We start from the raw sequence: 24,501 nt of genomic DNA on the forward strand, positions 1-24,501 counted from the left end.
ATAATTTAAGTCTCTGCTTCCCAGAGAACAGCAGCTTTTATGTTACCAAAAAGCTGCAGGAAAGTATTTTTAAAATGACAGGATCACCTCTGTGTGAGGAGGAATATGGGCATGGAGAGATATCAGCAGCAAGTTACACGTGATAAATTAACCCTTGTAAAGAAATACTTGAGACACAGAGTTACAGACAAAAGAAATCAGAAGAACATGTGGGGTTTTTGTTTTGTTTATTGAAATATGAGCAGCAGTATGCAAAAAACATCTTTAAAAACATTACATAGCAAAACCTAGTAATTTTAAAATTAACAAAATAAAAAGATGTTTAGAGTTAAATGAAAAAAACCTCATTGCTAGAACTGTGTTTCCTACAATGTAAACAAAAGCATAAAGGTTATGCTCGCAACAAACACAGAAGCAGGTTTATGGAGCAGCACAAGAAAGCAACATTTTGTTGTAATCTGATGGTTTGGTCTATTGATTTGAATTCAGAATGGGAAACCCTCCTCAAAAGAAACCTCTCAACTACAGAAGAAAGTTAGTCACACGTCATTTGAAGCAAAACATTCAGAAAATAGTTTGGTTTCGTTTTTGGTTTTTGTTTGTTTGCTTTTCCAGAAACTATCACCAGCAACACTTTGAGCAAGTAAAACAACACCCTGAAAGTTATTATTTCAGACTAGTGAGGACATTTTCATGTCTTCTAGAGTTATACTGCAAGAATCCAAGTTGATCTTACACCCAAGAATTGACAACTTTCACACTGTAATACTGTAGGGAAGAAAAAAATCATTGCTTCAAGTAAAAGAATTCCAGCATTTTAAACAATTCCATCCTGAATCATAACACCTGGGCTGTTTCATCACTATTTTGCCTGTTGGGCTGTTGTGTCAGATTTGTCTCTCACTGCTCAGTTGTGCTAGGTTTGATTTTGGTCCTGTAGATTCCACAACCCAGTGTCAGCCCTTCACAGACAACTACTTGATGCTGACGCAGTTCACGAGTGTGATACACAAGGCACTGCCTGACTGCCAGCAAGGCCCAGCTGTCTAAGGAGCAACAGCCAAGCTGCTGTCCCACCTCAGGGACTAGAAAAGCACTCCCAGGGAAGTGTCCAGGATAAGCCTGATCCAGGCTCTCTGCTGGTATTGCCAAAGCTGACAGTCAGTGTGGGGCTGGTGCAAAGCAGAAAGATGCCCAGAAAGAATGCACTAGGAAAGCCAAATCATTTTCTACTGAGGAGTAACAACGAGTCTAAGCTGGGCTACACTGGAAAGGCTCCATCTGCCACTGTCTGAGCCAATGACCCCATCCCTCCAGCTAGACCAAGGGGTGATTTCTGCACAATGTGCTGTACCAGGAGCAGCACTCCCTGCTCTCACTACACTTTACACATCGTTGGCACCAACTTTCCATCCAATCTATCCATGCACCCATATCTGAATTTTGTATCAGCAGCACAGATGAACAAAACAGGATTAGCAACACCATGAACCAGCAGCACACAAAATCTGCTCACCAGAAAGCTCCCAAAAAGCCCTAATTGGAGAGAAGTGGAACGCAGACAAATCTGACTGGGCTTGCTCCTGCAAGCCTGCCCTGCCAAAACCAGCAGTCACAAGGATATCCCAGCACTGCAACTATTACAGTCCCAGAATATGTACACAAGCAGAAAAACGCCAGAGCATTTCAGTACTTAATGACAGCATCAGAAGTGGGTTAACTGGATATTATTGCAGAAATTATGGTTCAGTGCATGGGTAGCCAATCTAACCACAATACTAGCACTAAGCACCAGCTCTGGCTCACAACACCCACTGCAGCACCCACTCCTGAGTCATTCAGTTGGCCACACATAAGCATACAAGTGAACAGAGATGAAGCCAGGTGAAAAAACATTTTGGATAATGTAAAATCTTGTACCTACAACTGCAATCTTTTCTTAATTCAATGTGCCATGTCGTTCATTACATAAGGTAGTCAAGAAATAGACTATACTGTAGTGTCAGAACAGCAACTTGACAAATGTCAGGCCCCAAGAAGAAAATAGAAGCTGGATCCTGTGGCCAACTGACTTGGCATCTTATTCAATCAAAAGAACTCTGTGTGGGTTGCAGCATCAAAGAATGAAAGGGAAGAAACCAAACCTATGTGGCAAATAATGTCACTCCCCCTTCTGAAGATGCAATCATCTGTTTTCAAACATACTTGAGAAACTGTTTAAAAAAACACAACAAAACACAAAAAGCCAAGACAGTAATACAGAAATTCCTGTACAAAAAAACATTAGGGTTCTGCAGAAGTGTTACAGTTTATTCCTTTAAGGCAATTCATAAAAAACATTTTAATGACACGTAAACAATTTCAATCCTTTAAGATAATTTGTTACTTAGGTACCATACGATGCACGGTTTCCACATTTGAGGAGAAACTGTCATTCAACAGAAGACACAAGAACTTCTTTAAAAATAACTTTCTCAGGATTGCAGCAATTAACTGCAACATATCTTTTAGTAAGTATTTGCATATTAGTTTTCAGCTTCTCCCTCAAACACTGAACCCTTTTCTGAAGAGGTGCTCAGGAAAGAGAAAAAGCAAGGTGAGGTTAAAAATATAATAGAGTCTTTCTGCATGCAAAAATTTTGTATATAATTCACTTCTAATTTTCTTAACATGTTTCTTTCAGCCTCTTTATTATCATATAAAGGAGGGAAATACGCATATGCTATGTTGATTTTTAGTGTTTAACATAATGTTTAAATTCTCTACCAAAGTTTGCCAAATGCAAACATCATGAAGTTCAACAAAGTCAAGTGCAAGGTCCTACACCTGGGTCCCAGCGATCCCAGACACACCCACAGGTTGGGCAGAGAAGTGACCAAGAGCAGCCCTGCAGAGAAAGACTTGGTGATGGCTGATGAAAAGCTCACCAGGAACTGGCACTTAGCACTCAGAGCCCAGAAAGCCAACAGAATCCTGGGCTGCATCCCAAGGAATGTGGGCAGCAGGGTGAGGGAGGGCACTGCCCTCTCTGCTCTGCTCTTGTGAGACCATACCTGCAGTGCTGACAACAGTTCTGGGGCCCTCAGCATTAGGAGGACATGGAAGTGCTGGAGCAAGCCCAGAGGTCACAATGCTGGTAAGAGGACTGGAGTACCTCTCCTGCAAAGAGAGGCTGAACAAGTTGGGGCTGTTCAGCCTGGAGAAGGAAGGTTGAGTGGAGACCTCATGGGAACCTTCCACTATCTGAAGGGGCTACAGGGAAGCTGGAGAGGGACTCTGTCTGGAGCTGTAGTGACAGGACAAGGAGTAATGGGTCCAAATTGAAAGAGGGCAATTTTAGCTTAGACATACAGAAGACATTCTTTACTGTGAGGCTGGTAAGGCACTGGCATAGGTTGCCCAGAGAGGCTGTGGATGCCCCAACCCTGGTAGTGTTCAAAGCCAGGTTGGAGAAGGCCTGGAGCAACCTGGTCTGGTGGCAGGTGTCCCTGCCCATGGAAGGGAAGTTGGGACCAGGAGATCTTTAAGGTCCCTTCCAAACTTCAACATTCTGTGATTCTTTAGCTGTGAGAGAGAAATTCCACTGTCATATTAATACAGTCCTTCAATCCCATAAAGATGCCAACCACAGTTACAAGTCTTCTGATTGAACCCCTGCCACAGGGACAGGATCGAGAGCAGTTTCATTCAGGCTACAAAGAAGTGATTACTTTTGGTCATTACCAACAGGTCTGAATTAAATTACACGATCTGGAAGTAAAAGCTTCTGCATTCAGTTACTCATTTGCTAAGCCACTCACAGTCTTCAGAGACTCAAATTTATACTTGAAAGTGAATTAAATACAGTGTCATCACTAATACTGCATAGTGTCTACTGAGAGACTAAAAAGGCCTAACACAGATCAATTCCAGACAGGCAAAATAAACAGCTAAAATACCAAAAAGAAAACAAAAAACCTAATCCTTCCAAAAAGTAGTAAGCACTGCCATTTACAAATAGTAGTGTTTATGTTAAAATAGAGAAAGGTACCTAAAAAGAAATAGCCTTGGCAACCAAATCCAAACTGCATGAGTGTAAATCAAAGCAAAACAAGAATCACTACTCCAGAAACGTGCAGGATGTTTACCTTGGATCAATTACTACTTTAAATGGTGGTTAAAAGAGATATTACAAAACCAAAGTGGGAAAAGGCTAAGAACTGCTATTCTGCATTAATATACATTGTGTTTATGACAGCATTTTCCAATAGAAAATACAAGTATTTTTACACCACTCCAATATTTGTAAAAAGTATATTTCATGTGTACACTTACAAAAAAAAAAATCACATTGCTCCATCTGAGGCAAATTAGCCATGATAAAGTCTAATTTTGCTTATGACAGATGTCAACCTTAAGATGTTAAAACACTATGCTAAAAATACAGCTTGCAAGCTTTGCTGCATATGTTCAAACAGTTTCATAAACATTAAAAAAATCCCAAATTATGATATGTATTTATTTTCTGAAGTCAGTCTTCATTAATTCTTGTCCCTACAGGACAAAAAGGTTTTCCAGTTAAGACATTTGTCTGTTTAAGCTTTAAGGGGAAGAAAAGTGTTCTGAATTTTTCAAGACTATTTTTTCCCTTAGGGCTCAACTGTCACTTAAGCATCACAAGAACAATTTGAAATGTAAAACTGATTAGCTATACACAATGGAATTGGTCACAAGGGATCTAAAAAAAAAAAAATAAAAAGTTAAATCATTAGATCCATTCTCCATATAGCTCACAGTATCCACTGGAAGTTTCTCTAGAATTAGAATAAGTTCGCTAAAAATAAGGCTGCAGATGGAATTTCAGCACTATGAAACAGATGAGATGGGATTAAGAGGAGAACCCATTTGTGTAAGTACTTTATCCAGCCACTGGAGGGGCCCATGAAGATGAATTTCTATCCAGCACGGGGTGCTTGTGACATCCTGCCGGTGATATTCAGCTCCCCAGCCCTAGAAAATGAACAAAGTGGTACTGATCAACTTGAGAACATGATTGTCTTTTAAGATGTAACTACTAACAAGAAGCAGGAAATCTTGATCTCAGGATACCTATCTGAAGGTAATTCACAATCACAGTGATCAAAAGGAACAAACCTGAGGCTGGGAAGGAGCAGGAAGGAAGCTGCACCTGGAAGTCTGAATCAAGTCTTGCGTGCTCCAGCCTCCTGCGGAGCTCACTGTTGACTTGAGGATGACTCCTGGCCATGGCCAGGAACATCTCTCTTCACTTTCAACCTCCTGCTCCCTTCTCCTCCACACTCTCAAACTGAGCAGTATTCATCATAACTGACAAAGCCAAAGAGACTTCTTTTGAACAAGATACAAATAAAATGCCTGGAAAGCCCAAGTTTGGACTCCACACTAAACCTGAGACAGACGGAGACGTGATTAAATGATGCTCAGGAAACTCTCCTGTGAGAGTAACAGCACAGCTTGACCTGAGAAATTCACATTCTGTCTTTTTTCCATAACCAGGAATTTTTTAAAACTAATAATCAATTTGAAGAAGCTGAAAATTTTCTTCAATAATTATGCTCCTTTTTACTCACATTCTTTTAGTGGACTTGTTATTCACTTTACTCGTTGAAATTTAGAGCATAAACTTAAATCTCCTTTAACAAAATTACAGCAACCATAATGAATAAATTCCTGTCCTGAATACTGAAGTAACTGAACACATAGCCAATATTCAATACAGCAATCTGTGCTTTTCCTTTCTTGCACCGATTTCCTTCTCCCCCAGTTAATCACTTTAATCACTTATCATTACAAAGAACCACATCAGGCCAGAACAGCTTTGCTACAGTGCTAATGGAATTACTGCTAAATACCCAAACCCACAATAAGCTTAAATACCCTCGCCATAATTTACCTTTACAAAACTCATTCGAATTGTGCACATTTTGGTGAGCTCATATACTGCTTCAAATCCATGGTTGACAGACTGAGCTAAAAGCTGAGCGAACTCCTGATTGTTAAAAATTTTCAGACTGCATCCACTGGGAATCTTGCATACAGTTGTTGGATGAAAGCCATGGTGGTAGTTGCAGTTCCTGCTCTGTACAAATATGCTGCTATCACTTAAACACTCAGCATAGACTTCTCCACCAACATAGTAGAGATGAACTCCTTGAAAACAAAGATAAGAACATTTTAAATTACTTTGTTGTCTCTGATTTTGAGGTAGTTATCGTAAATTCTATTTTACTGGAAAAAAAAAAGATGTAAATATCTGCCTGAGGAGGTTTTCAGAAAAGCTTTTGCTCACACTGTAACACACTGTCTCATTTCAACATAGCAGGTTCATGATACACCAAGCCACTAGATGTCCTTCTCTGATCAGTTGCAGAATAGAATTAAAAAATTACTGCCACATTTCAACTGTTATTTAAAGCTATTTTTCTAGAGAATTTATGTGGATTTCCAGTTTTATAGGAAACTTTTAGTTTCCAGTTTTATAGGCAGCTTCTGCCTATGCCAAGTAGAACAGAAATAGGTGTGTCCTGGGAGAAGGGTCAGTGATAGACATGAATGAGAAAGTATATCCACAGTGTGCTCTGACTTTCAGTACATTTTATCAAGCCAAAGGACAGCTAAGTCCAACAGTTGCTGCACTTAATTAGCATCAGGCTTTACAAACCTTAACAAAGTCCCTAGATTTATCACATCTGTCTGCATTCAGCTATGCATGTTTTGAAGACTACACAGCATTATTACTGACTAAAAATTAATATCCAGAAGTTGCCCATCCCTTCAGCACCCAAAACTCAGGTGGTGCTGCTTCACTGAGACACCTGATTTTCCTTCCCCTATCCCAGATTTTATATGGTTGGGATACAGCTCCTCCTAAGTCTTCCCTGCAATACCCTGAGAATCCACTATGGACTATCCTGTGGAGTGCAGAGGAGGCTGCAGCAAGTCAACAAATGCAAGTTAATCTTTCAGACAGCAGCAACTGTTGTGAATGTTGCTAGACCCACCTGGGACTAAGGTAGGATGGAGGTTACAGAGGAACCATTGGTTCAATACCTACAAGCAGCTGTCAGGCAATCTGGGGTGGGCACGAATGCATCTTCAAAACACAACCCTACTTATTTAAAAAGACAGTGACCACCACTTGCCAGCTACAGTAAAAAACCTTAGCACATAGGATTGGGTGATTCTAAGGAGGCAAAACCTCAAGACCTTTCAAGCAAAAGCCATAAATAGTATTTTATCCCTAAACAACCTTAACTCTTGTCAGAACAGTTACCATAAAGCAAAGTTTAAATTCAATAATTATTATTAGAGATGCAGACATTTTAAAGCTCATTACAACATGATGATGGGTCCTGGTTACACTTCTGACCTTATGCAGATGCACAAGATTTCTCTGCCAATACCATCAAAAGGGGTGAGCCAAAACAAAAGAGCCTGACAAACCACCCACACCCCACAAATCATTTGTTCCCCTTTATAATATTATTTATTATTCTTTTGACAACTGCATTGCAGAGCCAAGTTTACAACAGATAAAAATAGAACTTCTGGTCTCCAAATTATCTGCAAAATTTTGTCATATTTAACATCGTTTCTAATTAAAAGAATGTTATGGGACAGGGTGAATTTTCAACAGTCAAGACCAACTTTATCAAATGCTCTTAGGTGGTAAAAAAGCTTCCAAACATTGGCAAGAGAAACAGGGTTCCCTTATCAGGACCCATCACAAAAAAAAACCCCACAAAAAAAAAAACAGAAAAAGTGTTCTACAATTTAAGATAATCCAGGCACATTCCATCAAAGATGAAAACTCTGCATCTCTATGTACTATCAGCCAAAACAGTACAGGAAAACTAGAAGATCTTGCAAAACCTGCTGTCTCCAGGAATCCCTCCCACACACATCCACACCCCATGGATTCACTCAGACAAATGAGCCCTTGCAGTTTTGCATTAGCACTTCAAAGTCCTGCTGCCAACTCACCAAGATATTTGAACATACCGTAGACAGCAGGTAATACCTTACAACAACAACAAAAAAAATCTGACATACTGTAAAGGTGTAGGGAGAATTTGATTTAAGAAGTAGATATAATGTAGAATATCATGGCATATCCTGTTATGTTTCTTGGTGCTGAAACACAAACCACTACACATCATTTACCCTAACAAGCAAGCCCCAATGGCAATCTAGTTTGGTAAGGAAAGGGTAATATTTAGTCTTTTTAATTAGTGACAAAGAAAAATGCATGCAATTCCTGACTAATTAGAATCAAACCATGCCTAACTAAGATGTTTTCTGATACTGGAGAGGTAGATAATGTATCACAGATTACCTCTAGCATTCTCATCTGAGAATAATCACTGCTACAGTACAGAGAAGCAGAAATAAAACCAAGGACTTGGTTTCTCAGCCATGGGTAAGACAACCCAGTTTTACCTTTGCCAATGTGCCGTCGAGTGTTCTCGATCGTTGAGTTACGATTAACATTGGAGAGCAAACCTAAGCAGAACCTGTTCTTGTTATTGGAGGGATCTGTAAACCCATCTACTAAGACACTTGTGGAAGATGCATGGAAAGCCTCCCCAACACGGTTATTTAACTCGTAATACACAATGGAACACCAGTGTTTGGGTTCTTCATAGGCAACGGGCTGAACATCTGAAAAGCAAATGGAAGTAACAGTTCACACAAGTGTTAAAATATTAAAGCTTCAACTGTCAAGCAAACCTTCCAAAACACCAATGAACAAGTAAAATCTTAGTGAACAATTATGATGGGCAAGAAGTGTTGTGATTTAGACCTTCATGCATTTTAGCTGGCCTGTTGATTTTACCATTATTTTCCAACTTTAAGCCAAATATTACACAAAAACAACCTTACACACACAAGACTATGTGACAGCAGGTAAAACATAAACTCTTCTGCCCACTTTTAAAAAATCTGTTATAACTGGTATTTTGGGACTCAATTTTCAGAGCCTTTGTGCTCTTTGTGCTGAAATGTTATTTATAGCAGAAAAGATATGAAAGTTCAACTCACTGTAAGCCACATTATGCACCTGAGGCTTTAAAAGGAAAAGATGAAAATAAAAATAAGCAAGGCAAGTTTTATTTCTCAATTATGTCACTCACAGCCCCAGTTTGCTAGGAAAACTGCTTCTACCTATCAGCAAGATTTACTGGCCCATTTAAAGTTATTCATTCAGTTTGGTCATGAGTTGCAAGAAGACAAACTATGTAATTTTACACCAGACTGTACAACTTACCTCTGGTAGATATATTTGGCATGATTTGAGGGATCATTGTATTGCTTGTGTCCATAGACTGTGAATTATCCTGCGCCATTTGTTCATCAGGGGGCATATATGCAGGAGGTGGAGTATCAGCTACAAACATGAAAAAAATAAGAATAAACTTCAACAGTTCAGAGTATTTATGAACTTATCTTTCTTTCTGTGGTTTTTGTTTTTTCTTTAATACCTACACTCCTGCATTTGGACAAGATGACTCTGCTTTAACATTAACTTTCTTGCTTACTCTCTTCTCAGTGTTCAAAAATAAAGCCGTAGAAAAGTAACGATTTGTTTAGTATAACAAAGGCCTAGAAGAGTTTGGGGCTTTTTGCTGCTCCTGCAGGCTGAGTTCATTATGAAAGTCTGGACCTGTTCTCTGCCATCAGCACAACACTCAGTGTGGCAGCAGCCCATTATGCCCCATAAATGCATCTACCACAGTGATCCCAGAACTTGGCCAACACAGACACTCAGACTGGGACACTTCTGGGGACCTGAGCAACCAGACAGAACCATGATGAGGCCACTGAGCTAGTGGAAAAATAATATCTTTATTGAATTCCTGGCTTTATAAACCGCACCAATAATCAGACAGAATCAGTAAGACTTCTTTCCTTTGCCCCTATCAATTGTTTCTTCTGTATTTTCCAACTCAGTTAAACAGAAACAGTTTAAGCCAATCTTTTCCCAACAGAAACATTACTTTTTTTCCAGTTAAACACCATATTTTAAGTGCTTTTATTCAATAAAAGACATCAGTAAACTTCCTGCTCAGCATCATGCATTTGCTTTTTTTCCATTGCGAAATATTATTCTAAAGTATGGATTAAATATGCTATAGTGAAGCTGTGCAAAATAACTCACCAGTATTACATCCATGACAAAAATCAGTTGGAAAAATAAAACTGTAACAATCAACCAGTAACAAAACTAGGAAGAAAATCCCACATAATTCAAAAGAAAAAGCCATTTATTGCAAATACCACAAACTCCTCAGGTCATAGGTCACAACAACATGTGACATTTCAATGATTTTTATTAAACTGACATTCAGGCTGTACTCACCTGGCAGCTGAAAGGGACTGGATGGCCCAGAGCTGGCTGGGGAGCTCGGGTAAGTGCTGCTGGCTGGAGAAGGGGGGTAGGGGCTGTTTGGCGAGATGGAGAACGGAGTGCTGTTGGGCTGCTGGAAGGAGTCTGGAAATGTCGCGTTGTGTGGCATGTGGGGCTCGTTGTGGCTGAGGTTCCTGAACTGAACTAGCAGACTGTGCTGGGGGTTGAATTCACTATGTCTAGGCACTAACACTGGAGGTAGAACTGCAAAACACAAACAACACCCAGATACATTTAGATTAAAACCTGAGATATAAGGTAAAGAGAACAAATAATGTGCTATTCTGCTCATCATGATAATTTCAACTCTAGCTGGGGTGGAAAGAGGAGCAGGGGATGAATCTGGCATGCCTTTACACATCCTCTCGCCTTTATTTTTCTACATCATACTTGACAGAAGATTCAAACTTCCCTCTTGCAAGAATCATGAAAACACACGTGTTTCACACAACTTGAAGATGACCTTTTTTAAAAAAATAATAAACCAAACCAGGCTACATGTAGAACTGAAACACTCACATCTGCACACATCAGCAAATCAAAGAAAATGGAAATACAGTCTCTATTACTACAGTCAAATTATATGAGTATATATTGTCCCTTCCACTGAGGAGAAACAAATTCTATACTGCAATATATTATAACTTCAGGACTGGTGAAGTCTGTAATTCCAGTGCTGCAGCAGGGTACTTGAGCACTACAGTCAATGCAGTAGAGTTACAACCACTTTGGGAAGCAAGGGAAGCAACTTCTCACCACACTGTCCACAGAAACATTCTTCATCTCTCCCACTGCAATCCCAATCCTCCTCACCTTTCCCATGGCAGCACACTTTAACAGCAGGCTCCTTACCTGACACACATCTGACACACACCTTCCTGTAACTGATCACATCTCTTGATTCTATTCAGCTCTGCTGTCTCCTAACTGGGAAGTTATGTGGGGAACTCTATCACCCTAGAATTTCCTAGAATTTGATTAATTTTATTTTTTATCTCCTCAGTTCATGTCACACATTGATTAAATAGCAAGCCCCTTAAAGGCAGCCACCAACCTCCTTGCAAGGACTGAGATTTTGAAACAAGTTTCTCAAAGAAACTGAAACTGAAAGAACACATCACTGCTTTCTATTTTATGACAAAGGAGAGTTTTTCTACTAGCTTTAAGGGCAGCAGGCTTAAGAGGTCAGTGGGAAAAAGGTGATTAATCTCAAAAAAACAGCTAGTACAAAATAGACCACACACCTCCCCAAAACACCACCAGTAAGGTATACTTTAAACATTCCTCTCCCAAACTGCCTCATAAACCACTTTTAATTGGTTGTACAGTACCATGGGAGGAGGAGGATGATGGAGTGAATAGTTAAATGATTACCAAAGATTCTGTTCAGTTTTTAGGACAGTAACTTTCAAACATACCTGGGCTCTCCACCCTCTTGTAGTGGTATGGATTGATGCAGACTTCCTTTTGTTTGGATCCAAAAGGAAATTCACAAATATCCAATGGCTTCAGCTCGTGATGGCTTTGTAGATCCGGCCAGCGCCACACACGACAGTAAATCACGTGGGGAAGGCCTTTTCTGTGAGAAACCTGGAGCCGTCCATCCAAAGAGCGGGGGATAGTAACGCACTTGCTGGGCTGCCCTGGACTGCTCAAGGCTTTCTCCAGTTCTTCCATAGCACCCTTTTTCTTTTTCAGCTTTTTTACCAAAGCATCGACAGCTTTTTCTGCCCATTTTTCCTCTTCATCTCCTTGTTTCCAGCCCAACAGACGCTTTACAGCTGGGCTAGTAAAGGAGAACAAACTGGCCATTGACGTCATTTGACACAAGTCTTCAGAAAGTTTGTTGGGTTTTGTCTGTTGGGGTTTTTTTGTTTATTTATTTGGTTTTTTTCTAAATAGATGTCAGTGTCTACCCAAAGCAGTTATTACAACTGATGAGCCGTATTATTTCCTGGAGGATGACAAACGAACAGAGATGTCAGTGATGAAGTCTTCCCATCAAAAATGATGATCGATTCCTCCAACTCAGTACTAGGAAAAAGACAATTTAACAAGAAATTAGCAAACAAATAAAGGCTGCGGTAAAATAAAAAGGCAGATATGAAAAGACTTCCCGTTTCAACCCCATCATTGCACCTGATTTTGTTTCAAAACAAAATCCCAGAAGTACTATGATCACATTCCAAAAAAGCTCTCAGTCCCCAAAGCTTGCATTATTGATTAGTGGGAAGAGGGATCACCAAGGGATGATAGGGACAGCATAGTTCCTGTTAATATTCCTTAAATTGATTCCTCTCTCTCAGAAGATAAGCTTGTGGAATATGCTTTAAAACTAATACTACCCCTGTCACAGTACTGCATTAGAAGACTAAACTTGCTATGAAGAAACGAGGAAGAGGCAGGGTGGAACCTACCAATGCCAATACTGCACAGAAATACTCAGCTTCTCAAATGGATATTTATTTCCAAAAAGGAAAAAAATCCAAAAGCATCTGCTTTCTCTTGAGCTCTAATTAGTTTTCCTATGTTTTTGGGAGCATTAAAAAAATAAGAAGAAACTGTAGCACAATTAGAAGAAAAACCCAATGAAGAGCACAAACCACTTTCTATCCACCTAGAGATGTGGTCAACCTTTTTTCAGCTGTAGCTAATTTTATGCTACACTTCCTTATATCTTTTAAGAAGAGTATTTGAAGAGCTAGATATTTTTAGCCTCGGCAAAAAAAAAAAAAAATTGTTTTCTTCTCCCCAGAAAAAAGAAGTGGGGAAAAGACATGGTGGAGTCAGCACTAGAAATGCGACCTTTACTACAAAGTGCCTCCAAAAGGAGAGGAGCAGAACAACTGGCTCATGAATGGTGTTTTACCACTCACTAGCCCTAATGCAAATCCTCCCCCCAGCAATTCAAGGAGTACCGATGACAAGAGGAAATGATGTGCTGTGGCAACGAACTGATAAGAACTTGTAAAATCCCTTGTGAATACTAAATAAGCAAGTATAGACAATGAGCAGCTGGCAAAAAGCAAGAGCAGTGCTAAGAGAAAGGATGTCAATAACAAAAGATGCTTCCTCTCTTGCTACAGAGACTGCCAAACAACATTGTCTCTTCCACTTTTGATAAACCACGGTGAATTAGAACACCTACCAGCCTGAGACACCAAATCTGCACATAAGAGAAAAAGGGGGTGGGGGGAGTAAAATGTTAAATATCTGTGCTGGTTCTTTCAGATTGCTACCTTTAATCAAGAACATCTTTTTTCCTCCCATCTTTGATAAACTAAAAGTCATCTGATAAGGCTTTTTAAGTGTCTGGGCACATTTACAGGTTCATTCAGGCGCTTGGACAGATACTTTTATATAACAGAACTGTGTACTAAGCACCATCAGCCAAAGCTAAAGCAAACATTCCTAGGCAAAGCATTCATGTCCCACAGGTAACCATCCTGTATCTTCTATTATGGAGTTAGAGAGTGAGGAAAGCAGGGAACAAACCCAAGGACACTTGGTGTTCCTTTACAGGAAAAAAATCCATTTATTTCATGCAGTAGGTTAATCCCATTGGTACTTCTTTGATTATTCAGCTTTGTTTCAGTAATATGGAAAAAAAAAATCAGAAAAGCAAAACAAACAGAAAAATTGTGTGAAGGTCTTTCTTCCTAAAGCCCTCTTAAAAAAAAAAAAGAAAAAAAGGAAAAAAATAAGATAATAGAAGTCTCCCACTGCTTCAGTAACTCCCTAGAAGAAGGTACTGAGAAAAGGAAAAAAACCCTCAAATAATTACATATCACCTCTGTTTTCTTCAGAAATATCACTATGTCTGCACTTTCAGACTAATTTAGTTCCCTCAGACTGTTACACATGAGAACCTTTGCACCCTTCAAAGAAACAGGAAATACATAAAGGGAGATAAACTTGGCCAGGAACTCAGACTGAAATTTTTCTTTTACTGAGGATAAAAGTTTACTGTTTTAAAAAGTAAAAGCTGTTTACAGTTGCAACTGACTTGCTTTCAAGCCTCGCATACATTCAATAGCTGCAAGATCAGCAACCGCTCACACCCCTAGAAAAGGAAATGAACCCACCTAGAATCTCAGACCAGAAGACAATTAAAATGTTCTATTTTTGCTTTCAGCTATGCTTTCAAAGAACCTTAAGCATCATCAAGGCAGAAGATGCACTGGAAATTCCTCTAGTTAAGTTGAGCTCAAAGGAGATCTTAACAAACATCACCTGATCTGTCCCATTACAGGAGTCCCATCTGTATTAAGAAACCAGATTTAAAGACCTATAATTCTATGCTATGATCATGTAAAATTTTGGTTTTTAGTATATTTTTAACATAATGTATCAACTAGGAAAGATATTTTACTGGTTTTATATAATTTCAACATCATTTACCCACAAGTATGCTCATGGAATAAACAAGCTCACTAAGAGGAAAGGAAGTTGGAACAGTTCTACCAAGATGATATTTTGCAGTAACCAGTATTTGTAGGGCAAGTGTCAAGGGAATTAGGATAAATGACTGTCCTACAAACTATCACTTTAGAAATAATCTGCTTGCAGTAAGTAACAGAGTTAACTCTAAAAATTTTACATTTGTCTGAGAACCCAACAACAAAAGCAAAGCCCAGTAAAACAAGTATTTAGAAGCATCAGAACAGATTCGATCAAAACTGCTTCAGCTTCTTCGAAAAAAGTTTCCACATACATGCTTGTAACTCTAACCACTGAAAAATGAGACTTGAAGTTTAAAACCTTAGTACCATTCACTGTAACTCCATTCTGGCCACTTACGAGGCTTTCAAGGTTCTTCAGTAGAAGTGTATTTGAACCTGTTCAAGAAAATCAAGGGCAAGAAAGAAAATGCAACAGAATATTAATAGGCTTTGAGAAGTACAAAATGACTCTGAGTTTATCCCACTGCACACCTTCCAGAAGTTCATTTTGGAAGGCAAAACACTCACAGTTTACAGCTTTTGCCTCTTCTTAAGAAAACAAGGCAGAACTAAAAAGCTTCATGAATCATGAGCTGGCTTCATGCGCTATTTAAGGCCACAAAGCAGTAGGTTCAGGTATTTATGTAGAAACCAAACATTTCCATGTAGAAACTGCAATTCATGAAGGGTTTTTAGATTTCTGAATGTGTGGCATAAAACACATTTAGAACATTTACTTGTATTTGCTGTAATTTCAGCATCTAATTTGTGAAAGGTTTCTAAGTAATCCTGACATCTTCCAGAACAGATTCCCCAGATCATCTGTACTTACAATCCATTTCTTCTGAGGCTTAAAAGCACAAGTTATGAGTTGTGATTGCAGTACCACAGAGCATCACTGAGCTTTGAATATAGAAACAAATGCTTTAAAGAGTCACATTTTCATTCAGTGGTGCACAAATTACTCGTATTGCTGCACCTCTAGACACAGCTGGTAACTACTTTCATGGGGAAAAGAGCTTACTTAAATTTCCTTAAGAGGCAGAGGGCTTATTATGCATTACCTTCTTTTATTAAATAACTTTTCAGCTGAACTACAAGACAACATCAACTGAAAACCACACTATTACATTAAAAAAACAGTTAGAAACACTCTTTAAAGAGTGAGTGTAATGAATTACATGGAGTAGTATGAGGGGGCTTTTAAAGGGCAAGTAAAAAAGGAAGTAATCACTGTATCAAAATTAGACTTTGGGGCATGCACTAGTTATAGTTTTAAAGATCTTGTTAATGACTACAGCAAATGGAAGGAAACTAGTTGGGTGAACAGGTCCATTGTTTGAATCCTCTCCTTTATACCTTGTCCACCCAGCCAGACATAAACGAAGTTGGCCAACAACAGAACTTATATTTCATTTATGGAGATGGGAGAACTCTACCACCTTCCATCTGCCATCACAGATACTGAGCAACTTGACTTCCTTTTAGCACTTCTTGTGAAATTTTCCTACCCTACTACATTAAACTGGCACGCTCTGTAGGTTCATACCAAGGAATCTCCTTCTGCCAAAAAAGGAACTGAGCAAGAATCACTGCAGAACAGAGAATGTAACAATACATACAATGTACCTATTTTCATGAGATGCATTTTGTATGCAATGTGTTCTCTCACTGATTTCCAAACTACTTTCCCACCTGCAAAATCTAGGTCTGAAGTACCATTAACCAAGCAAACCCATCATCCCAAGCAGCAGGGCAAAGAATGGTGCTTTCACAAGCAGAAGAATAAAATGGGTAAAACCAATGACCCTCATGCCTTCCTACTGCCAGTACTAAGCTTGTGTTCAAATGTACAAGGACTATTCTCTTCCCATTAATTTATTTGTTTGCAAATTCAGGGAGCCTCCTGTAGCATCATACCCAACCTGAAACAAGGAACTTCACTGCTGATGATTAGAAGCTGTTTTGAGACTCAACTTCATACAATAAACAAAGCACCACTTATAACCAGCAGCACAACTGGGAGTTCATTAAAGCTGCTGCAGATCTGCAGTTAAAGCTGTTCTGCAGTCAGCTCTTGTGCTTAACTTTATTGCCCTTCCAACTCAGAAATGCTCAAATATTTTGAATTCATACACACATTGACATACATACTCATACAGAAATCTCAGAAACTCAACCACAGTATATTACAGTGCATTATGCTATATACAAAGATCAATACTTTCTTTAAAGCTACAACCTCACACATCAATTTCACCTGGTTTTATTAAAATCCTTCTTTCCTTATAAATTTCCTAACAGGAACTGTGCAGGATTGTGCTTGGGTTTTATTATAATTTTCCCAAGTCTACAGCTTACATTGCAGCCCAGCACACAGTCCCATTCAATGGTACACATTAGTCTTTTCTTGAGAACACAGGAGAAATGTTAGCTCCACAGTTTCTCCATACACATCAAGCATAGAACAAATCCTAAGATGACACTGTGGTTAAAAAACTTGTTCAATAAACTTGAAAGGCCTGCATCCTTCACACCATTGCCACAGCATCTCCACAGAAAAGATTTTACTTCAATTATCCTGTGCAACATCTCAGCCACAAAGAATACCACCAATGAAAGATCTTTTCTCCCTTCTCCTCATAAGTTTAAGATAAAAAATATTTTATTAATTATATCGAAAAGGAACTTGTGGTATTTTCATCAGAACTGGGCTTGCAGTACAAATGTACATCCAGCTGACCAAAATCTAGGGTAAGTGCTTTTACCCTAGCACTAGATTTCTTGCTTCAAACATGCCTTTTAAGGCAATATAATCTAACTGATAATATATGTAAACAAGAACAGAAAAGAACTGTCTGGTGTCTTCAAAACTTTTACTAACCATGACTGTCCTCCAAACAGAAAAATCTACTGACAATTGCTGACAGGGCTTTCTCACACAATACTTTTGCTTTTAATTTCCACATCTGTACACCATCTAACACAGCTCAAAAAAAAAACAAAGCTGAAGCATTTAGCTCTGTCAGCTGAGAAGTATTTAACCAGCACTCTCTTACAAGAAACCTAACAAACTCTGAGGCTAAGCACAAGCAGCAATATAATATACATGGAAGATATAGCTCAGATAGCAAAGTGATGCTTCTGCTTCTTCTTAAAGTTTCCTCAAATACTAGTCAAAAAATAGTACCAGTGATAATGATTTATACCACAAAAGAGGTCCAGGCAAAGAGATCATTAAGAGAGCTCCACTGCATTTCCAAAGCACCCTCACTTTCATCTGATGTCAATAAAAACCTCAAAAAAAAATTATAATCAAAGAACAGTTTTGAATTTGTCCTGCTTCATGGCAAAACTTGAGTTTAACTCTGACACAGGGGAAGGGAGAGGGAGGGAGAGAACACCACAACTTGCCATGCCTAAAAAGTACTATCTATTTCTTAAAGCATCCACATTTAGAACAAAAAATATCTAATGTTTCCATGGCCCTGGTCTCTGCAGCTGCTCTAATTACTGAGCAATTAGCTTTTGTAGAAATTCTCAAAACTAGAAATTCCATCTTAGAACCAATACCTGTTTCCCTTAAGTGTCTTGTCAGAACTGTACATTTTCTCACACTTCTATTTCAGCTAACTAGCACTTTGCAGCAGAAGCATTATGCTGGAAAATGCAACCATCAACAGCAGACAGCCCTGAAACTGCCTCCTGTTTTTAAGGTTAAGATCTACTCTAACCAAAGCAGATCAAGTACAACTTAGAATCCATTTCTTAATTAAAATTCCAGAGAAAAGCACTGCTACATTTCACTAAACATGAAAACAAAGGCCTATGCCTCCATTGGTAGGTTGGTGGACATAGACAAGCAAGTGGGTGATTAGGAATGACCTCAGTACTACACTTGGAAACAAAACTGGGAAAATAAAGGGCATCTTGTACTTTTCACAAGCCCTAAAGTATGCTAAAAAATTAACAAGCTGGATAAAGCCTTCTGAAAATTTAGAAGTTCATGTGCAAGATCTTCATTAAAGACGAAGATTCCAAATACTGAGAGTCGGCAATAAAAAGTATAACCTGGAAAATGGGACACTCAAAAAATCTTAAAAGAAGAAGAAAAATAAAGATGTATATGTGTGTGTGTGTATACACTCCCACTCCAACCGAATTGCATTAAGCCTGTGACAAGTTTACAAAAGCTACAGGATTGGAGGGAACACTGACAATACTAATTCAGCAAGCTTTCTTTTCCCCTTGCACAGAATGAATGAATGGCAAAGTATTCTAAATTTGTCAGTTTGTGACATCCACTGACCCAGAATTCAGAGACACTACTTCATAGTTGGTGTATCAGTAGCAGGGACTCTGACAAAGATCCTCTGTCAAGGATGACAGTGCTGGCAGGCTCAACCTTGGTGGTAGGTCAGTGGGATACAGACTTGGCAGGCAGCACCCTGCACCTTGCCAACCCACGCTGGTCAAGCGCGCTCCAGTGCCAGCCAAACTTTTCTACGTGGTCACAGGGACACGGCTAAAAAGGCTTCCAGAAAACAGTGCAGGAACCTGCATTGTGACTAATGATAACAGCAAAAGTGTTAAATTACTGCTCAACTTGCTTTTAATGAGCTGTTTATCATTAGCCATGAAGATATCTCAAGTGCACTCAGCTCACACAAGAACAAATCTCATCCTGAACAAGAACTCCTGAACTGTTATTAAAAAAAATCAGTAAAGATCTTTAAAGAAACATTAGCAGATTAAAACAAAATTAATGCCACCAAATCTAACAAGGACATTTGAAGAAATTTGAAATAAATAAAGAAAAAAACCAAACAACTAACATGAATGTAACACAGGGACTTGCACAGAATTGCCACAGGAGTATTTCTGCACGTACGTAATTCAGCCAAGGGCAATAAAAGAGTTCCTAGCATTTTCCTTAGACATTTATAAAGAAAATAGAGAGGACAGTTTTCTGTAATTAGAAGTGTCCTCCAAAGCACTAAAGATCACAATATAATTTGCAAAGAATATTCAAGTAAAGCCAAAAAGTTTCTTAACTGAGCATAAGTACTCCATCTTGGGAAACATATTTTTCCAGCTCAAATATTCTGTGATCATTCTGTGATCTGCACAAATAACCCACTCCAGGTGCAAGATTAAAAAACTGACTTCCTAACAAGTACAAAATAGTACAAGGTCAACAATTACAGTTCCTTCAAGTTCCATCAGAGGTTACAACTACAAACCTCAAAAAAAAACCCAAAAAACACACCCACCACAGCTGTACACAGCAGCACACCCTGTTGTGATCTTTTGTCATCAAGAGAAAGAAATGCAGAGGAAGCCTCTCTTCCTTCTTTCCTATTTCTCAACCCCATCATGATTGTCCATCTGGGCTTCCACTAAGAACATCCTCTTCAGAAAAAAGAGAGAATTCCTATCTCAAATGTATGTCCCCCATATATGAAAGGAAAAGAAAGGTTTGAAAAAGGTAGGTATCCCAGTAAGCACATGGTTTGTTGGGGTTTTATTTCAGAGAAATAAGTGGCATTAGACACTTAGCAGCAATTTCAAGGCCAAGTGAACAAAATTTTAATATCAGAGGTAAGAGTAAACCACTACCAAACGGTAGGGATTAAGACATTAAATCCAACACAGACAGGGCACTCTCAAAAGTTACAACACACTAATTATGAAACATCTTCAATTAAGTTATTTGCTGCTTCTATTAACTTCCACTACCACTAGCTGCCAACTTCATAAAGCATCACAGCTTTTGATGAGCACAGGCACATGACTGCAAGTGTTAGCATCTTCTTCTTTACTCCAGTCAAACCGAGATTCCTCAGAATACCAGGAGGATATTCTGTGCAGAATTTCTGTAACATATACAATGAACTACGCTCAATTCAGTTTTCAGGATTTTAAAGCCACCCATGGAAGGCTAATTATCTGATATTAATGAAGGAATGAAAAGCAGAAAGAGATTTCATCTAAAACCATCATATCCTGACAATCTAATTTCCCATGACAGACAAAACTTTGCTGATGCAAATTCTGACAATTATTCCTTGGAGGTTTTGTTAAAGCAGCGAGCCCAAGTGATTCACTGCATGGAATTTCTAAATCCCTACCTATTCTACCAAGAGACTCAAGAATTATTACTGAACCTATTCAATAATACATTCAACACTACTGCTGAATCAGTTCTGCCCTATCTCATTTTCCTGCGAAGTATCACTCAATTACCTTAAGGTCACATAAGAAACCCCACAACTGGAACAGAGAACAGATCACTTGATTTCAAGTCTTGTGCTTTTAACCGCAAGAGCATATTTCCTCTATTAAATTTACAACCCGCAGAAGAGAAAAATTGCCATTCTAAATCACTGAAGCCGTGCATCTGTTGTCAGGCAGCTCTCAGGGCTGAGAGAATGCGAGGAAGGCATGCCAAGGTGGCCAAGTGTGTGTTTGTGTCTCTGTGTGTTTGTGAGCGCTGTGTGTGTGTCTGTGTGTGTGTGTCTGTGTGTGTGTGTGAGCGGTGTGTGTGTGTCTGTGTGTGTGTCTGTGTGTTTGTGTGTGTTTGTGAGCGCTGTGTGTGTGTGTGTTTGTGAGCGCTGTGTGTGTGTGTGTGCACTTGTGAGTGGTGTGTGTGCCTGTGTGTGTCTGTGTGTTTGTGTGTGTGTGTGTGTATGTGTGTGTGTGTCTGTGTGTGTGTTTGTGAGCGCTGTGTGTGTGTGTGCGCTTGTGTGTCTGTGTGTGTGCCTGTGTGTGTGTGTGTGTGTGTGCCTGTGTGTGTCTGTGTGTCTGTGTGTCTGTGTGTGTGTGTGTGTTTGTGAGCGCTGTGTGTGTGTGTGTGCGCTTGTGAGTGGTGTGTGTGCCCGTGTGTGTCTGTGTGTTTGTGTCTGTGTTTGTCTGTGTGTGTGTGTGTCTGTGTGTGTGTGTGTGTTTGTGAGCGCTGTGTGTGTGTGTGCGCTTGTGAGTGGTGTGTGTGCCTGTGTGTGTCTGTGTGTTTGTGTCTGTGTTTGTCTGTGTGTGTGTGTCTGTGTGTCTGTGAGCGCTGTGTGTGTGTGTGCGCTTGTGAGTGGTGTGTGTGCCTGTGTGTGTCTGTGTGTTTGTGTGTGTCTGTGTGAGCCCTCACTTCGCCTCCCGCCTCTTTACCAGTGCCTGCAAATGTGTTTGTTGCTCTCCCCTCTCTCGGTCAGGCCTGACTCCAGCTACCCGAGTCCAAGTCTTAAAAAAAAAAAGCACCCACGAAAAAAAACCCAAAACAAAAAAACAAACAAAAAACCCCAAAAAAACACACACAAAAATGAAAGACGACCCCCTCGAGCTCCGCTGAGCACTGCGATGTTCGCTCCTGTACCGGCACCACGCGTGTCCGAGCAGCCCCGCGGGCGGCCCCGCGCTCCCCTCTCCCTGCCGGGGCTGCTCCTTCCCCCAAGGCCGCTCTCCGTCCCCTCCCGCTCCGCCGGGACCCCCCGTGTCACCGCGGGCCCGCTCGAGGCCTCGGCCCCGTCTCCCCCACCACCCCCACCGCCGCCCGGAACCCGACTCGCAGCGCCGCGACCCCGCGGCCCGGAACTCCCCCCACCATCCCGCCGCCCCGACACGACCCGACCCACCCGGCGCGGAGCAGGCGGCCTCCCCGGAGCGGGTGTCCGTGAGGCGCCGGCTGGGCCGCGGCCGCCGCTGCTGCAGCAGCGAAAGTTTGCCGGGGGAGGCGGCGGGACGGGAGCGGCGGCGGCGGGGCCGGCGGGGCCAGCGCCGGGACCCGGATGTGCGCGAGGGGCGGGGCCGCGCGCGCGCCACGGCGGCGGCGGGAGGAAGCGGGAAAAGGGCCGGGCCGGGCCCGGGTGCCGTGTGGGAAGGGGCCCTGTGGGGAATTGGCCCCAGTCTGTGAAAGGGAGCGAAATACATATAATAATAAATCAGTAAATAAGCGTGCGGGGTTCGGTGTCCAGAAGGGAACGCACCACATAACGGAGAAAGAGAAAAGGCCCCGAGGGTCCCGCTGCGATGGCGGCGCTCTCCCCCAGCACCGTGTGCTGCTGCCGTACCGCGGCTGACACGGGCCCTGGGCACGGCGGCTGTTTCCACATTGTCACAGGCTCACCTGGCTTGGAAAAGACCTCGAGATCACTGAGCCCAACCTATAACCAACACCACCGTGTCAATCAGACTATGGCACTGAGGGACACGGTCAGTCTTTCCTTAAACACTTCCAAAAAGAGTCACTCGGCCACCTCCCTGGGCAGCCCCTTCCAATGTCTGAGCACCGTTTCTGCAAAGAAATTCCTCCTGATGCCCAACCTGAACCTCTTCTGGAGGAGATTAAGACTATGTCCTCTTGTCTTGTCACCCAGGAGCACAGCCTGACTCTCACCTGGCTACAACCTCCTTCCAGGTTTGTAGGGAGTGGGATGGTGCCCCCTGAGCCTCATCTCCTGTGGGACTGGCTGTTATCCACAATGTCTTGGGGCAGCCGAGGTCCTTCAGGGGCTGCGTCTCTTACTAAAATACACAGTAAAGCTTAAAGGAAATCTGTCGGTGGTGTTAAGGATGGCTCTAGAAAGGATTGCACAGATGAGGAGTTGTATATATATATATATACACATATACTGTGTATAATGCCACTACAGGATAAACTCTTCTGTCCTCATCATGTCACATGGAATTGAGCACTGTTGCCTCAAAGCTGCTGTTGGACTGCACAGAAGAAAATTTCAGAGTGATACTGGGCCAAAACCACATCCAATGTGCCACAGCAATGTCTGACCTGGGTAAAGCATACTGCATGTGCAAGTGTTTCTTGTCATTTTTAACTGAGTGAATTATTAGATATGAGGATATATTAAAAAATAATTGGATTCCACACCGTGACTTGATTGCAGAAGGTTTTCATTTTTTAAATTGCTGTCAATACACAACTTACTTTTGGTACTCCAAACACCCCAATTTCCACTAAAGAACGGGCTTTCTTCTACTGAAATCAGTTATAAAAATCATTTGTCCATGCAGAAGTGTCTCATGGCACGGAAGGACCGGCCAGGTCTTGTTTGCTTTACAAGAGATGAGGTGCTGTAGAGCAACGCGTGCAAGGCTGATGCATGCACTCAGCTCTGTTCTTCAGGACCAGGTGGAGCCGCTCACCACAAACTATTATTGAGGTCTGAACTCCGATGGCTTGGAAATATTTTCATATGGGCAACAGGAACATCCACAGTCTGAGAAAGTATTTCACGCTTCAACTCACAAAGTGATTTTAAGAAGAAACTTTTCCTACAGGACAATTATTTCATAACTCTCCTTAGAGGAGGCTGATGATGGCCAGCTTCAGACACATTTCTGAACTAAATTAAACCCTAGTCTGATAACTACAGAATTCCTACAGAAGATTTTCTTCCTCTGGTCAAAAAAAATTGTGTAGGAACAGATGTAGGGGGAAAAGCCATCATTTGTACATAAATTTGTGTCTCTGTTGTAGAACATGTAACTACAGTTAGAAATCTGGCATGCCAATTGTATCTGGCACGCCAACTGAATCTTGCTATCACATTCCTTTTGGAAAAAAAATAGAAGCACACAAATGTAATGAAAAGTGATTTTATATACATATAAAAACACATAGATAAT

General features: G+C 40.7%; 1 protein-coding gene across 2 annotated transcripts in view; it reads right to left on the bottom strand.

Annotated features, from left to right (window-relative positions):
• Positions 1-210: 210 nt before the first annotated feature.
• The window catches only part of SMAD5 (SMAD family member 5), a 33,708-nt gene continuing 9,417 nt past the window's right edge, over positions 211-24,501 (bottom strand). Inside the window, exons 1-7 of one of the 2 annotated variants that reach the window (XM_086852169.1) lie at positions 22,491-22,693; positions 11,845-12,460; positions 10,379-10,630; positions 9,287-9,406; positions 8,458-8,679; positions 5,912-6,168; positions 211-4,989 (exon numbers count right to left, since the gene is read on the bottom strand). In XM_086852169.1, the coding sequence (XP_086708295.1) occupies positions 4,846-4,989; positions 5,912-6,168; positions 8,458-8,679; positions 9,287-9,406; positions 10,379-10,630; positions 11,845-12,247 (1,398 nt within the window). In that variant the 5' untranslated portion in view covers positions 12,248-12,460; positions 22,491-22,693 and the 3' untranslated portion in view covers positions 211-4,845. Of the gene's footprint in view, positions 4,990-5,911; positions 6,169-8,457; positions 8,680-9,286; positions 9,407-10,378; positions 10,631-11,844; positions 12,461-22,490; positions 22,694-24,501 lie in introns of those variants that run through there. The other variant, XM_023936044.2, reaches the window with a different exon arrangement.

The sequence above is a fragment of the Cyanistes caeruleus genome, chromosome 15 (genome assembly GCF_971803275.1).
Source record: "Cyanistes caeruleus chromosome 15, bCyaCae1.hap1.1, whole genome shotgun sequence".
Lineage (NCBI taxonomy): Eukaryota > Metazoa > Chordata > Aves > Passeriformes > Paridae > Cyanistes > Cyanistes caeruleus.